At 40.1% G+C, this 18,762-nt stretch overlaps 1 protein-coding gene across 4 annotated transcripts in view; it reads left to right on the top strand.

The window, feature by feature from the left end:
* Sp1 (transcription factor Sp8) overlaps positions 1-14,984 on the top strand; it is a 54,037-nt gene extending 39,053 nt beyond the window's left edge. For all 4 annotated transcript variants that reach the window (XM_022071800.2, XM_087349008.1, XM_022071797.2 and 1 more), the window contains one exon: positions 12,008-14,984. In XM_022071800.2, coding sequence (XP_021927492.2) covers positions 12,008-13,417 — 1,410 coding nt within the window. In that variant the 3' untranslated portion in view covers positions 13,418-14,984. The remainder of the gene's footprint in view (positions 1-12,007) is intronic.
* Positions 14,985-18,762: the final 3,778 nt, after the last annotated feature.

Here is an 18,762-nt window from a genome sequence, read left to right as displayed (position 1 = left end):
AGCCTCCTGTCATTTCATCAAAGTATTCGCAAACACATTCCTCGCCTTGATTCTTTTAAAAGTAGTCGAAACAGTGAGCCGCTTTAAGATGCATGATTTCTGCTTTGTGGAATATCACTAATGGCACACGAGCCACGTGTTGGAGATCAGCGACTTTTAGGATTACGAAGTTCTAGCTTTGAGAAAAAGTTCTGAGTCGTTCTGACGACGAAGCGAGTGTACTAACCACTGCGTCTGCCATTAAGTCATTTTTTGTGGCTCTTGCATGATATGACAGTTCAGTGGCTGCTTTCTGTCCTAATAATGACGACAGAATGTGTACTTACTCAGTCCTCCGCGCCTCTCGGGACTGACCGCACGCACGCACGTGCGCGCGCACACACAGAACCCACAGCGGGCAACACTGGCGTAAGGGGCTCTAAGGATAACTTGGACTTCCTGGCGGAACTGAATAATATTTAAAGATTCAGTCCGTACCGCGAAGAAAACACTACACTTCACCATTACAAAGAACAGCTGGTTAACGCTGTTTAAGGAAATAATCGCTGTTTATTGTGAGAATCATACGAAAAACATTGATACACTACGTAGGAATCTGAATAATATTTAAAGATTCAGTCCGTACCGCGAAGAAAACACTACACTTCACCATTACAAAGAACAGCTGGTTAACGCTGTTTAAGGAAATAATCGCTGTTTATTGTGAGAATCATACGAAAAACATTGATACACTACGTAGGAATCTGAATAATATTTAAAGATTCAGTCCGTACCGCGAAGAAAACACTACACTTCACCATTACAGAGATCGATTGGTTAACGCTGTTTAAGGAAATAATCGCTGTTTATACCGAGATAAGAAGTTTCTGTTATTGAATCAGATGTTACGTAGTTATCACAGAGCTTTGAAGGGTTTTAAACGTTATCACTTCTAAGGAGGAATATGAGATAGGCCAGGCGTGTAGAACACATGGAGGAGATAAAAGATGCTTAAAAACTTTGTTTGGAAGAAATGAGAGCAACAAACCATTTGGTAAACCCAGACGTAGATGAGTGAATAATATTAAAATGAATGCTACAGTTGGCGAGATTATGTTAACACTGTAATAAATCTCCTGATTTCGTAAGGCGCGGAGAATTTATTTATAATCTGAGCGTACTCTTAGCTTCACAAGAAGGACTTTGGCCTTCGATTTAACAAGTTTTGTTACTGTCCGGTACTGTCAAAATTTCTTTTACTTAGTAAATTTATACGCCAAGAATTTGGGAATATTTACCACGGAAACTCTGCTGTGTGATGTAAATTTATTGTTTGTTTTATTTTCTTACAGAGTCCTTACGCCGTTTTTGTTGTCAGTGATTAATGTAGTAATCCAATGAAACGACAGAGGGCCATTTGCGTGTCCTGGTGGGCTACCTAATAGGGGCTTCTTTCGAAGGCGACATTACTGCCACCATGTGTGTTCGCCCTGCTCACTTCAGAGTAGGATATGCACCTGGTTTCAAAAGTGGGAAGGTACACACTGCTCCAGAATGCTTACAAAACAGAGGAAATGAGACATTTTCAACCGCTGGATACAAAGGATAGTAAAAAAACATGGAATGTTGCCCCTGTGTGTTCATGAATACGTGCGGAGTAGTGAAACTGTAGCTTTAAGAATAGCGTAGTGGTTAGGTTATGGGTTAAGCTTATACTTGGTCGATATGAACCAAAATGAATTATACTTTTTTTTAGTGTTCTCCGTTAATAGTACCAAATTTAATAAAATAAACTGTTCAGTAGTTTCAGAAATGCAATTTGGTGGACGGACGGTCGAATATGGCTTTCTGTTTCTCCAAAAGATGTATTAACTTTCTTGTTTTGGAATTATCGCTTTTTATTAAAACATATTTATTTGTTTATTTTTATTTTAATTGTGGCTGTGTTGGGGAAAGTATTCGATTATTGTTTTAAATTATTTTGCTTTACTCTTACATTTGCTAACCAGGACACGCGCATTATAATTCGATTTTTATAACGTGTTTGCACCTCCACAGCTTTTGTGCAACCGTCATGCGCAGCGGCCTAGCAACAAGGATGACCTTGACTCGAGTGTTACATAGGGGTTGGGAGAGTCCATTACGCGGGTGTAGATCTGTTTCTGATTTCAGTTTTGTACCGTAGTACGTGGTTGTTAATTTGCATCTTAAGTGACACACCCTGTAGAGCACAGAATCCCGCACTGAATTCCATTGTCGTTTCAACAGTTGAAAGAGGATCTTTCAAAATACTGTTTCAGCGTGACCACCAGAGGCGTAACATTCATAACGAGCCTTTTTAAAATCGGTTTCAGTATTGAACAGTCCCTAGGTGTGTCACCTCAAAAACCTCTTTTTTCGCATTAAATTCTAAAGGTTTTTAAAATTTATAAACGTACATAATGTCAGTATGTTTGTTTTATTATATTATTAACATATTTCTTCAGATTTTATCCTTATTGTCTTAGTTGATTTATAGACAGAGAGACTTGTATGTTTTATTTTAACTTTTTTTTGAGCTGGGGTGTTTAACAGTGTACAAGAACCTACAAAGTAATTACAAATGTTGTTTCAAAATTGTTTCTACGGCAGGTTAGCATGTCACACTGGACACTAAAGTACAATTTTACGCTCAGTAGAACTGAAATTTTACGTCATGCCTCATTTTCGAATGGGAAGGAAAAATATTTTACGAATCTAGTTATGGAAAATTCCTGTTCTACGGAAGTGGACTCAGATTATTACTGTTTCTTGTCAGCTGTAACATATATCCTACATTTTATAGGCCTATAACGTGGATAGGTGGGTTTTAGTGTGGACTCTTTGGTACATAAATGTGACGGTCAGTGGGGCAGAAATGGTTACTGCAGCATTAAAGTAATGATAATTACTTTCTAACTAGACCTATAAGGATCAAAAGTTTTAAAACTTTCTTATATGAACGATATATCGACTGTCATGTGTTGCCTAACCTCATGACTCCTAAAATTATCAAATTTGGTATCGATAATTCTTGTCACTGTCTAATCTAGGATGTTCATAGAACAGATTCTGGTTTTGAGGTTTTCATTTGGAGTTAGTGATCTCTAGGGTGATAATCAGACGCGTTGGTTTAAAAGGTGTTCCACAGAGCACCAAATAAACTTGATATATTTCTAAACGTTGCGATGTGCTAATAGTACAAAGAGAAGTGTTACTTACTTCGTTTATGAGATAAATAATAAGAAACCACATAAATATTTGTCCTACACAAATAATTATTTTCACACGCAGAATGTAAATAATTATTATTTTTAAGATGGTAAAGTTGCGTCATAGTGTGATATAATAAGTATATATTAAATCTTGTCCGTCTAATCACAATAAATTCTTATTAAATATTAAAATATTACAATAATTAACATTTAAAATATTTAAAATATTAAATGATGTTCTTTATCGAAATATTCGATTTACATTAGACCATCATTTTTCATGATTATTGTAATATTTTAATATTTAATAAGAATTTGTTGTGATTAGACGGACAAGATTTAATATATACTTATTATTTTTATTCTTCTTCTCCTTCATTTTTACATTCAACTTTCTTATTATTATTATTTAAAAACTAGTTAAGTTACAGTCATGTTTGTTCACACACTACCCGAAATTAAAAGTACGTGCAATTATAATTACTGAAATAGAGAATTCCGGCAAAATGACTTTTAATTATCGTCATATGCATGAATGTTATTAGTGCGTAAAATATACATTCACGTTATTCAATAGAGTTTTATAATTATATGTACTTAAATAAGTATGAAAACGTTTCAAATTAAAATTTGTCAGCGTGAGGTTGCGTGGACGTGTGTCTAATGCTAGTTCAAAGTGTAGGGTGTGTCCGCCCTCAGGGTTTGAGCAATTCTTAATGAAAACATTTTCGTATTATATTGTCGTCCATGGTTTTCTCCTGACGCCAAATACCGAGTGATGACATGGGCTGGGGCAAATCCTGACGTTCATACGTAACTGAACGTGCTAGAGGTTAGAAGAGACGGTTTAAAAGGATAAATTTGAGACAAAGCAAAATTGATAATGAAGATTTTTGTCATTCTTGTCGGTTTCCTCCAACTACCGCAGTAGTTAAATGAGGGCGTAAGCATTTGGAAAACGTCCTCTTGGAAAACCAAGAATGAGATGGGAGCAAAACGTAAACTTATACCTTAAACACAAAGTCAGAGTGGTCCATTTATTTAATAACATAAATAATTGTATCCTCATAGATCATTTATGATCGATGTAATTTATTTATAAATGTTTTCTTAATAATCTAATACTACGCATATTTTCAACAGAAGATTCCTTAAGAAATCGCGTGTTAATTATGTCAGTTGTTTGTCCTGCTTCACGCATTGTGACACGATGGTCGGCCATCTTAGTGTTTCCCCTCCCGCCCATCGGAAGGAGGGACAAAGGGGAACGATGACCAGAGACCAGCGGTTTGATTCATTACTCGTGCGAGGTGTCCGGAAGGGTTATAGCAGTTGATACGTCGTCCTGCCGCCAAAAGTGGACTAAACCGCATTGAGCGTGTAAGCTGTGTCGAAAATTCAGGGGCTGTCATTTAAGTCTCTGTAGGCTAGATCTGTAATGTATCTTGAAATCCGAAATATTTATCTGGCCCTAAGGTTCATTTTTGTGTTTTCTGGAGCCAGCCACTGGACCGTATCGTACGCTCACACCCTCACATCGCAATTATAAAAGACTCATTTTAATATCCTTCCATTTGCGCCTTGGTTTTCCAAGTGCTCTTTCATTCAAATTTTCATACTAGTCTGAATATTTTTACGCATTCGTTACCCCCCTCATGCATTCTACATGCCTTTTACTCCATCCTCTATCATATTTCATCATTCGCCAAAGCCCTGTTTGGGGGATCAGTCTTTGAGCATGGGATTATTTTCCACGTTTCGGAAACTGTCACTGTTTCCATCATCATGGATTGATCAGCCTGATTCAATTTTTGAACACCTGATCGCCCAAGAAGATTTTACGGCGTTCAAATGCCTTGAAGCTTAAAACCACGAATTGTGATTCATTTTTAAAAAAAAATTTCCCCACCTTCCTGTTGCCTAGTTCAAGTGTGTGTGGCCTCTTCTCCTAATCAAGCCACACCTTGTCCACAGATTCGTCTACTTTCTTTTCAATAAAATACTGTACTTTATTTTATCTACAAATCAAAATTAAAAAAAAAATAATTAAATTCCAATTTTTCCCCAGACGAGTAGAAAATTGGACAAAATTAGGCTCCAACGCTTACGAAGTCCCAAAAATGTAAACTTCTGCGTCATTTAAAGAAAGTCTTTCCTCTTATAGCGGTGAACGTTAATTAAAAAGCGAATTTCACAGCAAGCTGGCTGTTGTCACGACACCCCAAAGTGAATCACTTAGAAGTACTTACCACTCTGTATATAATTGGAATAATAACGATCATTACATGCCCGAATGACAGACCGTGCTCAGAAGAAACTGCAATCAGAACTTTCTTTTCAAGTGTTCGTCTAACTTAACTCAGAGAATTATGCTAGAATTTTTATAAAATTGAGATAATTCTTTACGCGTATAATTTCCGAGTCTAGCAGGAAACAGTTGAAGGTGGTAGAATGTAAGTCTATAAATGGGACAGAATATGTAGATGAACATGACACAAAACCAAAATAAGCAACATTCTCATATCAGGTTGTGCCCAAACTTGTAATAAATCATTTCGCAATGCATCGTTATTTAATTTACCAAGCCGGAAATCATTCTGACAGACGTAGGCCTGGAATAAATGGAATATACAATATGCATTTTTTTTATTATTATTAGTGTTCTGTCTGACGACAGGTCCACATGAACAGGATCCTTGGATCCTTTTCTCGGACTAGGACCTGTTCATATACGTTCTTGGCAGATGATCCAGAAGTGGTTTGCCATTGCCTTCTTCTGTGTGTGAATGGAGTAATTGTTGGGATGCCACGGAGGAAAACTCCTTGTTGCCTAGACCACGGCCTTACCCAACACAAGTTATAAATTCTGGCACCGCCGGGAATCGAACCCGAGACCCCAGGATTACAAGGCCAGCGTTCTAACCGCTAGACCACCTCATCTTATTATTATTTAGTGTTCTGTCTGACGACAGGTCCATATGAACAGGATCTTTCCATCCTTTTCTTGGACTGGGACCTGTTCATATACGTTCTTGGCAGATGATCCAGAAGTGGTTTGCCATTGCCTTCTTCTGTGTGTGAATGGAGTAATTGTTGGGATGCTACGGAGGAAAACTCCTTGTTGCCTAGACCACGGCCTTACCCAACACAAGTTATAAATTCTGGCACCGCCGGGAATCGAACCCGAGACCCCAGGATTACAAGGCCAGCGTTCTAACTGCTAGACATGCATATACAAACAAAACTGTTTACACTATGAAAGGACACTAATGCCAAACGCGTTTCGACCTCAAGATGTCATCATCAGTTGTCAGAAAACAAGTTAAATAATATAATATAAAGTTCCCAATATAATACACCAACTCTTTTGTAACCAAAATCCACTGAAGTGTTACTAAATATTGTTTTGTAAAGAACTTACCTTTATGCTCTGTTAAAAAAACCATAATCCTTTCATTTTTATTATATGATTTAAATTCTTTGTCACTGATGATGACACCTTGAGGTCGAAACGCTTTACCATTAGTGTCCTTACATAGTTTAAACAGTTTTGTTTGTATGTATGCATATTTTATATTCCAATACACTACACGGTATGCAAGTTTTTAAGACTGGAATAAATTGATTAAATATAAAATTATAATAAGAATAATTTTTTATAAATATTTGTTTGTTTCTCAGTTCAAAAACTTTCTAATGTTTTGAAAAAGCTAAAGATCAGTAGGTCTTTTAACTACGATGATTTTGCCTGTTGTCAAAATCAGTCTCTTACGCAGATGAAATTATCGAAGTTAAAAATGCTTGAAGCGTTTTCCTCCATTCCTCCTACGCTTTCTTGGTGTGTTGCCTAGTTACCGGGGCAACTTTAACAAAAAGGCAAGAAGTTTTGCAAGTGCATTTAGAAAATATTTCTGGCGGTGAAGTCTCCGTGGGGAGATTCTGATTCTGACTTAGAACAAACAGGAAAATTGCCCACTCATTGTCCAAGCTTTGGCTTAATATTATGTTCACACAAGAGACAGGACGGGTAGGTTAGGTTAGGGTAGGGTGGGGTGGGGGTAATGGACTGGGTTCGCTTCTTTGCCGTCATACCAGTGGCGCCAAGTCATTCCTATACCTGAGTCAGTGAAACACATCAGAGAGATTTTTTGTTGTTGGGAGTGCGTGCGAAGGCTTTAAAAGTTTATATAAAGCCACATAACGAGGTTGGAAAAGAAGAAGAAGAAGACTGGTCGTTATTGTCATCAGGCTCGAAATCGTTTCTGTTCTATTACGCAGGCGCCAGCTGGACTAATGAAGAACTCAAGTAATTTAGGAACAACTGATTCTTCTTTCAAAAACCAACCAATGTGGAAAAAAATGTAAAAGTCCAGACTGTGCGATCCAAAGGATAATATTAAAATGAAAGCTGACTGTGAATAGACGTATCTGAGCCAGAATGCAGATAAACATTTGATCTGATGTCCTCTAACCCAGTGGTATTCAACCTTTTTTGTTCTCGTACCCCCAGATATAATTTCTCTTCAACTTTGTACCCCCAAAGTTGTTGGTGTATAATTCAAGTTATACATAGTATATAATCTACATCTAAAATAAATTAAATAAATTACATTACTGATTATTCAGTGTTTATCATAAAATAATATATTTTTTTTAAATTTCATATACCCCTTAAGATATCTTCGCGTACCCCCGGGGGTACGCGTACCCCAGGTTGAATACCACTGCTCCAACCTACTAACGGAGCCTTCTGGTTTGTGACGCCGTGTAGACCTAGAGGTCTATAGCGACGTTTCGGAGAAATATACTGTCTCCATCTTCAGGGCGGCGGTGGTGGAAAGTGGAGTAGTTCACATAGGATCAAAAGGGGGAAACGATAAGATTGCCCTGAAGATGGAGACAGTGTGTTACGCCGAAACGTCACTGTAAGTCTACACGGCGTCACAACCCAGAAGATCTTCGCCGTCTGTTCTGAATGTGGATTCAAAGAAATGCGGGAAGTATCTTGACCAGTTTACCGACTATCAGCTTCTTAAGGATAACTCTTTTGTCCGCGTAGTAAACTGGTGGTTCCTGGAGCAGGTGACAGCGTCGCGCGGTGGTGGCTTTGTTCTAACTTCCCTTGGGATCAATAGTCAGATTCAACCCTCGTGCCCCTCGCCCACCAATCACAACTCACAAGGCACTCTGTAAGGGGCGGGACCTCAGGGTTCCTTTATTTTTATGACCACAAGGGGGTGGTTGGTGCTTGATGGTGTGTGCGGGGGAGGATCCTGTTTATTTTTTAATCCTCCCTCAACCCCTCGTACTATTACAGCGATTCGTTTGAGTGGATTTCTCTGGCTTCTCACAAAGCGACCAGATTTTCGATTTTGTATTTCATTTCTTAAACAGGAAGAAATAAGATACAGCATGCCATTCGTGAAACTAATTTTGTTGCCTTGCTTTCCCAACGTTAAATTGTCCCTCAGTGTAATTTCTACACTACAAGAAAAATATTTCTATTTTGTACCATTATTTTCCTTTCGTACCGAAATTATTTGTTCTGAGGTAAATTTAATCGTGGTATTAAAAAGGGATTCATAAATATCCCTCCGTGAACGGGGTCTGTAGAAAGGAAGAATGGAACGAGCCATCTACCGGCCAAATCTGAAACGAAATTATACTTTCAACAATGACAAATTTGTGATGTCAATAACAATGGAGCAATTCTCCATTGTTATTGATATTTCATGTCTTGTATTTAAAAGGACAATTGCTCCTTGGAGTTCGTCATTAAACCCTATAACTCTTGGAAAAATTGGAAATAAAAGTAATTGTTGAAACTATTTTAACATTATCTTCAATAAACTATTTTTTCTCATTGTTACTACTTAAGAATTCGCGCTAAATTTTAGCAATAAAAGTTACTGAGTAATTGTTTAACATTACATTAAGGTGTTTTGTTTTGTTCAGATTTTGGGCAGTTGGCCACCCCGAGCAAAGCATTGGCTTTTGCTGACGAAACATGAGGATAACGCAATTTTTATATTTATCGATTTCGAAGGATTTTTAGAATAAAGGACGAATATCTCCTTAAACGGTGTTGAGCATTTGAGCTTTGTAATGGAACCCATTCCAATGCATCTACTAATTCAATAAATCGACCCCCCAATTTTATATTCCTTTATTGAATTTCACGCACATTTTACCCTTTGCATTGTATTTTGTAATTACCTTCCAGATCAGAGTTTCCAATAAGCTATTAGCCTGCTCCCTCGTAAATGTGACGTACCGAAATTAAGGAAAAGCTCTGACGTCTCGTATTTTCAACTCGAGCGCCCCTCTGATGTAATGTGGCTCTGCTTTGGGGGGGGGGGGGGGACGTGAGTCGGTTGTTTGTTGTGGAGGGGAGGACGAGCGGGAACCAGTGGGATCGTAAATCACGTGGCTGTTCCCCCAGGAACAAGTCCGACCCGAACTGGAGTGAAAACGTGTCCCAGAGGCGTTGCCGTGCAAGACAGTCTTAAGTACGAGCTCAAGGCTTCACGGCGATTAGCTTACCGACAGCATCTCGACCTGAAGATGGTTTCGGTATCGAACTCCCAAGCTTCACTTCATGTTAACCGATTAAGTTTTGAAATTCGTCTGTGTCATTCATGCATGCAACATTAATTATTTCGCGAAGAATACAAATTCATCACTTATTCTCGTTGATGTATGTTTTTCAAACTCCGTTCACGCTAAACACGACGTAGTGTCTTCAACGTAGGCCACGGCATGACGTAACCTCCCACGGCACAGTACCCATTAAATCTATCGTCTAAGACAGTGGTATTCAACCTTTTTTGTTCGCGTACCCCCAGATATAACTTCTCTTCAACTTTGTACCCCCAAAGTTGTTGGTGTATAATTCAAGTTATACATAGTATATAATCTACATCTAAAATAAATTAAATAAATTACATTACTGATTATTCAGTGTTTATCATAAAATAATTTTTAAATTTCACGTACCCCTTAAGATGTCTTCGCGTACCCCCGGGGGTACGCGTGCCCCAGGTTGAATACCACTGGTCTAAGATACCGGGTGGGTCCCAGAGTCGTTTTAGACATCGCGGCAAAGAGAAAAATACCTGCTCTTACCGTGAATCGAACTCCATTCGCCGAGACCTAGACCATAAACTATAATGACTTGTGTCTTAGTGCAATTATACGCTGAGCTTCTGTGTTGCACTGACTTTTGTGAGTGACTGTCCGCAAAGCTGGAGGCGTGGTAGGGCCTCACTGAACACGGGACGGTCTCTCAGAAGCCTTTAATTTCTTGGCAGTTGGATGGACCCTCGAGAGATCGGTTTCCGTTAGGTCCCCTCTTGCTGCCTCTTTCATCTCATCGGCTCCTGCCACAGAGAGCCATCACCGAGGCCTCCAGTCGATGTTTAACTGCCCACAGGCCAACTGGTTTAACCTCAGTCTGTGGCTATTCAAAGGAACGGACGTCAGTGTCTCCGCATTCCTGGAAACAAACATTGAATAATTGTATAGGAATGTCAGGATTTCTACAAGGAATAGAAGTGTTTTGAGATCACCCCTTGTCGGCTGCCCTATTCAGGTCACGTGGCGTTGAGCATGGAGACAGGATGGAGGACACAAGAAATGATAACAAATTATTCTGGTGGAAATCTCTTGTAAAACGTCCGTGAGAGGTGGAGCGCAGCCTATTCGGGTGGCGTCACACGGTGTTAAAAATTTTGGGTGCCGTTGGTTAATTTTCGCTGAAGCTGGTTTCTGCAGGGCTTGTGTCCAGGGTAATTTGAAAGGTGTTTAAAATGTTTATAGACATTTGCACACGCAGGTTATCGGAATAAGAAGCTGCTTTGTCAGAATTAATACGTGCGTTTCAGGTTAATTTCATTTTTCAAGGTCATAGTAAAGTTATGTCCCTGCTTAAGCACCAGACCATGAAGACGTGTGGAGGAGTGGAGGTATAACTCCGTGGATTTATAATGTCGGTAGCCTCGTCCTGACACATACTGTATCCCTTCATTATAGGGTAGATTAATGCATTGTCAGTCCAGTGTTTGTTTCAGCTTTGTTAACTAACTGGTGACCTTGTCTGCTCCCTCGTTTCTGCGGTTCGCCTTCAACAGAATCACCACTGATTGGATTTCGTCTCGGGGACGGTCGGAGGGTGGGTTCATTACAGAAACGGTCAGTCGGTCCTGTTTGTCTAAGACAGCATTTTCTAATTTCGACGCCTCCAACCAACTTGGGTGGGCGAACTAATGACTCGTTTTCAACACTGTTTCTTACAAGGTCCGGAAAACTTCACTCTGAAAACGGCCTGGAATTTTAGATTCTGAACTCTGAAGTTTTCTGGGCTCGGCTTGCATAATTAGAGACATCTGCTGGAGAAGTTTCGTACTGGACGCTTCAAATCTCAGAAAACAAGTGGAGTTATTTTCTAATAAATAAATGTTGCACATTGAAGAACGTCACAGTGGGCCTAAGACGTTATTCGGTCGATACAATTAGAACCGATGAGATTTGTAGGACATGAAAATGGCATGGAAGATTGCAGGCGAATATCATACGGAAAGAGACAACTTGATAGAACTAGGTTTAAAAGAAACAAAGTGTGAGGTGTGAATTTGATTCATGTGGCTGCACAGATACGGTCCAGTGACGCGCTGTAGTTAATACTGTAATGAACATTCGGGTTGCATATAACGGGGGGCTAGTTGACTGGTCCGTGGAGTTGTTGAATTGAAAACGAAAGTTCATTGTCACCGGACGGCTCGTAATTTCTGTTCCAGGATCACCCGGGGCTGAGGGGCACTCCCCTGGCAATGCTGGCAGCACAGTGCAACAAGCTCTCCAGTAAATCTCCTCCGCCTCTCGCAGACGCCGCCGTGGGCAAGGGATTCCACCCTTGGAAAAAGAGTCCTCAAACCAGCGGCTCGAACGCCGGAACTACCGGCAGCACAACGCAGCGCGCCACGCTTATGCCCTCCGCGACAAGCAGTAGTGTCGCCAGCTCGATGGCATCCGCCAACTCCTCATACACCAGCCGCCCTGTCATGACTTCCTCGGCTTGTAGCTCGGCGGGTACATACGGGGGCGGAGACCTTTACTTCCCCGGGGCGACCACGCAGACCGCGGTCACCACCGACAACTCACATCATCACCACCACCATCAAGCCGCGCTCCTCGGGAAGGTGGAGGGCTCTGCCACCGCCCACCACGCCGCAGCCTTGGGGTCGGTGTACACGAGACACCCGTACGAGTCGTGGCCTTTCAACACCATGCCCGGAGCGACCCACCACAGCGCGATCAAACCCGGAGACACCGTGAACACGGCGGGTACCTGGTGGGACGTGCACTCCGCGGCTACTGCCGGCGGCTGGCTGGACATGAGTGGAGCCGCTGCTGCTGGCATGCACGCTCAGATGGCAGCTGCAAACTATGCCGCAACGTCGGCAGACTACTCGTCCCTGAGTCATAGCCTAGCCGCGTCTAACACAGCCCACCACCTGCTTTCCTCAGGGCAGCACCTCTTACAGGATACCTACAAGTCGATGCTCCCGGGAGCGCAGACCGTGGGGGCGTCTTTCGGCCTGGGGCATCACCATCACTCCCCGGCCACGGCGCCGTCCCCCGTCTCTGCTGCGGCGTCCTTACCGCCCCAGGTCCCATCTCCGCGCTCCCAGAGACGCTACACCGGGCGGGCCACGTGCGACTGTCCCAACTGCCAGGAGGCAGAACGGTTGGGTCCAGCGGGAGTTCATCTACGCAAGAAGAACATCCACAGCTGCCACATCCCGGGTTGCGGGAAAGTTTATGGCAAGACGTCGCACCTGAAGGCACATCTCCGCTGGCACACGGGCGAGAGGCCTTTCGTTTGCAATTGGCTGTTCTGCGGAAAACGTTTCACCCGCTCTGACGAGTTGCAACGTCACCTCAGGACGCACACGGGCGAGAAACGCTTCGCCTGTCCCGTCTGCAACAAGAGATTCATGCGCTCCGACCACCTCGCCAAACACGTGAAGACGCACAACGGAAACGGTAGTAAGAAGGGAAGTTCCGACTCCTGCAGCGACTCCGAGGAGAACAGCCAGTCCGAGCTTCCCGGAGGCGTCAATTCACCGGCGTCGGTCAACAATACGCCGCCCCCGGCGCCCCTCACAGGACTGGACGACGTGAAGCCCCCAGGGGGCCTAGTCTGAGCCCGGTGGGGTCCAGCGCTGTTCTATCACCAGTATCACCACTAGGCGACTGGCAGCGTACGGACCCCACAGGGATAAGTAGCTTTGGAGCGGACAGAGGCACTGGCCAGATGGTTCTCCGACGGGAAAGCGTTTCGTATAATAAAACTATAAACAGCTCAGTGTTTTTTTTTTTACTTATTTCCGTCTCTTTGCATCAAAAATCAATTATTTTGTTCAAGTAAATGATGTGCTTGCCTGTGACTTAAGACACGCGTCCACAGGTTTCTCAGTATGGACGTGACAAGGTGAATTTTTAGTCTCTGGTTCACTGAGTTTTCGTAATATTTTAAAATCCAGTATCTTCATGATTTTGTTACTGGATGCTGATTGGCTGCTTTCAGTTCTGGTGGGTCACTGACCCCCCCCCCCCCCCCCCCCCCCGAGGGCGTGGAACTTTAAATTCGCACGTTAGTTAAATAATTCTTTACAAAAGTTACCCGTGACGTATTTTTATTTTCTGGTCAGTGCTTCGACTCCAATGTGCCATGGGATCAGTTTTTCTTTATCTGTGATTTTGCCTTAGCACTTGGAACAAAGTTTAAACTGTGTCCCCCCCCCCAAAAAAAACCCCCCTGCTATATAGTTATAAACAGAAAAAATAATTATCACTCAACAAATACGATTGTAATGTTTGTGTGTAAAATGAAATTTAAAGTAAAACAAGGCGACGGATTTATGTGGAAATGGTACATTACGTCATCAACATGTTTCCGAGTTTTACCCGAAAGATAACGAAGTGAGTCAGTATATGAAGATTTGTGTGTTAGTTTTTGAACGCGAGATGAGAGGAATTTTTTTTAAAAAAAAAAGTGCACAGCGGTTTATTAAAAAACTGGTTTCAAAATCCTCTCAATTACGTCAAACTCTCACAGACATCTCCTAAAATAATAACCCTCTAATAACGTTTTGTAACTGTGTTATTTGTACATAGGATAACAAAAAACTGTGAGTGCGTGCAGAGACATCTATCTGCCTGTTTTTAAATCGGCAGTAACGGAAGATAAAAGTGATGAATCAAAGCTTTTAAGGTTAAAACACAAGTGTCTGTGTTTTTTTTCTTGTATATATTATAAATATTATTATATTATGTATTATAATACTATAATAAATGAAATTGTGTAAAAATCCAAACTAATCGAAGTTAATCGAAAAGACGGTAAACTACCGTAATATTTTTGTCAATTCAGTTGTGCTACTGTTTGCTAGTGAAATGAATGAATCGATGTAAATAAAATAATAATAATAATAATAATAATCGGAATCATGTGACAGATGGAGACTACATCAAAAAATTCTAAAAAATGCGGTATTTCACATATCAAACACCTAAATCAAATTAATCGGTATTATTATTATTATTATTTGTTTCTCCTTAATTTCTGTTCGCCATGCACGCACAGGGCGACATTGTGCATAAATTGTGACACTACTCTAATACAGCTTGTAGTGTGTAACAAATTAAACAGTTTTTTTTTTAAAAAAAAAGTTTCTTGTCATTTTCACGAAATAAAAACATTGGGATGTATATTGAGATTGTTTAATTTATAAGAATTCTAAAATATTTTTGTACTCCATTTAACCTGAGTAGAAAATTAGGTATCACAGATTGTCTGATTCTGTGCTTACTAATCGAGGAATGGTTACGTCCACTGTGACTTAAAACTTAAGGAAAATAACATCAGGATTTTAAGACATCGGTAGTAATGGAAAAGACACAAACCACGAAAATATTTTCGTCATTTTATGTATGTTACAGTTTGCTATTGAAATGAGTGATTAGACTTAAATAATAAAATAATATGTGCAGACAATCGTAATATCTTGGTTTTACTGTCGTGTCAGGTGGCCTGTAAAAGTCACGAAATTATTTGTTGTTAAGAGTAATCTTATAAGTGTTTACTTTGTCGTTCTTAGGTTCAAATATTCTCCTGGGTCATTTTATTTTCAGATATAAGTCAAAGTTTATAATCTTCCCCCAAAGCAGAGAAACTTTTTACACTCATACTAAAGAAAGTATAATAATTTTTCCCTTCGTCATTTTTGAAAATTATGTGTAATGTCAATTTCAGAGATAAGTGATAATTTGGATTTACAGATATTGCTCTTACCGTAAAATTATCACGTGGTTGTGTTTTGTGTTGTTCATATTTAACACTACTTAAGATTCTAGATTGTAATCTGGTAGTTTATCGACGTTTCAGAGGTTCTTACTGCCTCATCATGAGTGTGTTGAGAACTCATCGCCCTGACAATTAGACAGTAAGCACCTTTGAAACGTATACAAGACTACACAGCGCAACAACTCTTCATTCTTGCTGTCGTGAGAACCTGGAATCTTTTCAAGGCCACTTCAGTTTTGCAGTTGTGAGACCGAACGTACACGTTGAGCCTTACGGATTATTCTTTCCCACTAGCCCCTTCCTGACATCTAGCGGGGAGTGGGAAGAGCTGTAATCACTCTTCACCCCGCATCTACCTTCAGCTGACCTTGCTGTATCCTATTCCATGTTAACGCAATGAGGGAATAAAAACCCAGGTGGTTTTCAAATCAATGACTTTGGGGAGAAAGAATCTACGTTGGTATCACTTTAATTACCAAGGCCACCGAATCCTGCCACCATGACGGCAGCAAACTTTGAGACAACGAGATTCTGATTACTCTTAGAAAGTAATGTGTTTATGGCCTGCAAACAGATCCGTCCGGATAACATTTCAGCTTTGTGGAATTCAATTACATTTACAGTTCATCTAATTCTATCAGTATTTAAGTAGTAACACAGTTACCACATTTACTAATCGACTTATCAACAGTTTGCCTCATTGATGACTAGAGTAGAAACATTCACGTAGATTGTAGATTATACAGAGTTATGAATGTAATGCAGATACCCCGCTTTTGACACCCCTAAAAATGATTTTCCAACCTTACATTGCATAGAAATAATAATAACATTTCGCAACACTGAGAAAGTATTTGTGACATCAATGGAAAACAGCCTTGTTCCTACCAGAATTTAACATGTTTTTGTTGGTAGCACTGAGATTTCGTTATTACATTCGCGGTGTTTCATAGTCGTGCATGCTGTGGTAAACAAGAAGCGTGGGGTATTAATGTTTTGTTTCAATAATGCAAAAATAGGGATCGAACATGTAACTATAAGTGTACATACAATGTAAAGAAACATTTATGTGAGTGTAAGTGTAAATAACACGGTGTTCGATTGTTTAAACGTAAATAGTTCAAGTGGTCACATCATCTTGATACTGTGCAGTGAAGTGTATAATTCTACATCGACTGAACTTCCCAACTGGCTGACATTGGCTGTGTACGTACAACGAAGTGGTTCGTCCTGTTTTTAAGCAATTGAAGGTAAGGACAATTGTCGAGAGTTATCACTTCGGTTGAAATTAGTGTTTTGTCATTGTAATGGTGACTATCACAATAAGGTTAGAACATAAATTGAAGATATTTGAGAACAGGGAGCCAAATAAAAATGTAAGAAAGACGAAGTAAAATAGAGGAAATTAATTGACGAGGAATTTCATGATTTGTACTTTTCGATATGACCAAATAAATGACTGTAAGGTGAGTGGGGTATGTAGCACGCATTAGAGAGAGAGAGAGAGATGATAAATACAAAGTTTTGTCCGAGAGATATCTTGGAAGACACGAAGAATAATATTAAAATTGATCTTAAAAAACGGTTCGATGACATGGACTGCAGTGAGGTCTTGTGAATGTAATGAACTTTCTGAAATTGCAAATGGTGGTATTTGTATCGATTAGTTTTTCAAGAATGATTGAGGCACGGAGTTAATTAATCTTACGGAAGAAAGCAAAGTTGAGGCTTTAAAATTGATTGAATAGAATAGAAATTATTTACATTCTACAGATCCTTCATTGGTCCAAAGAAAGTATATAGAACATGTCATAGCACAAATACAATATTTGTTTCTAATACAAATTTAAATTACATAGTTATGGCAATAATTTACAGTCAAATGCAGCATTACTATAAAAATAATTACACAAGAAAGCAGATTCACTATTTCGTATTATTATTATTCTTTCTTTTCATGGAGTCATTTTTGAGAAGCCAACAGTCGCTCAGCCACTCAATAAATTCCCAACAGCCCGTAGCATCCCATCCTATTTATCTAAGATACATTTTAATATTATCCTCCCACGTACGTCTAGGTCTTTCTAGTGGTCTGTTTCCTTCTGGTTTGCCCACCAAAACCCTGTATGCATGCCTTTTCTGTACTGTGCGTGCTACATGTCCTGTCTATCTCTTCCATCTTGACTTGATCGGTCTAATTATATTTGGCGAGGTATACAACTAGTAGTAAATAAATAATAATATGTAAAGACCATCGTAATTTTCTGATTTTACTGTCGTGTCAGGTGGCCTGTAAAAGTCACAAAATTATTTGTTGTTTAGAGTTCTTTGTCGTTCTTAGGTCCAAATATTCTCCTTAGCACCCTGTTCTCAAAAACCCTTAGTCTACGTTTCTCTCTTATTGTAAAAGACCAACTTTCAGACCCATACAAAATTATAATTTTTATATATTTTAATCTTTACGTTTTTAGACAGCAGACGAGAGGTCGTAAGGTTCTTTAGTGATTGGTAGAAAATATCACACGAATTTAATCTGATCTCAACTTCCTCATAAATCCAATCTTGATTTGTTGCTGTAACTCCAAAATATCTAAACTTTTCCACATTTCAAGGGATCCATTAGCTGTCACGTACGTAGTTTTCTGTGTGTTTACGTCTAGATTAACCTCCTTAATATTTAAGACTTGAGGTTCTCACAGCGGTGAGTATGAAGATTTCTGTCTTCTGGGTTGTTGCGCTGTGTAGTCTGGTCGATGTTAACCAACGTTTCAGAGGTCATACTGCCTCCGTCATCAGAGTATGAAGATTTCTGTCTTCTGGGTTGTTGCGCCGTGTAGTCTGGTCGATGTTAACCAACGTTTCAGAGGTCATACTGCCTCCATCATCAGGGCGATGAGTATGAAGATTTCTGTCTTCTGGGTTGTTGCGCTGTGTAGTCTGGTTGATGTTAACCAACGTTTCAGAGGTCATACTGCCTCCGTCATCAGAGTATGAAGATTTCTGTCTTCTGGGTTGTTGCGCCGTGTAGTCTGGTCGATGTTAACCAACGTTTCAGAGGTCATACTGCCTCCATCATCAGGGCGATGAGTCTGAAGATTTCTGTCTTCTGGGTTGTTGCGCCGTGTAGTCTGGTCGATGTTAACCAACGTTTCAGAGGTCATACTGCCTCCGTCATCAGAGTAT

Source organism: Zootermopsis nevadensis, unplaced genomic scaffold, assembly GCF_977971745.1.
Source record: "Zootermopsis nevadensis isolate Lab colony 2312 unplaced genomic scaffold, Znev_1.0 Znev_ptg000015l, whole genome shotgun sequence".
Taxonomy (NCBI): Eukaryota; Metazoa; Arthropoda; class Insecta; order Blattodea; family Termopsidae; genus Zootermopsis; species Zootermopsis nevadensis.
Note: the sequence above shows the minus strand (reverse complement) of the source record. Positions and strands in the feature narration are given on the sequence as shown.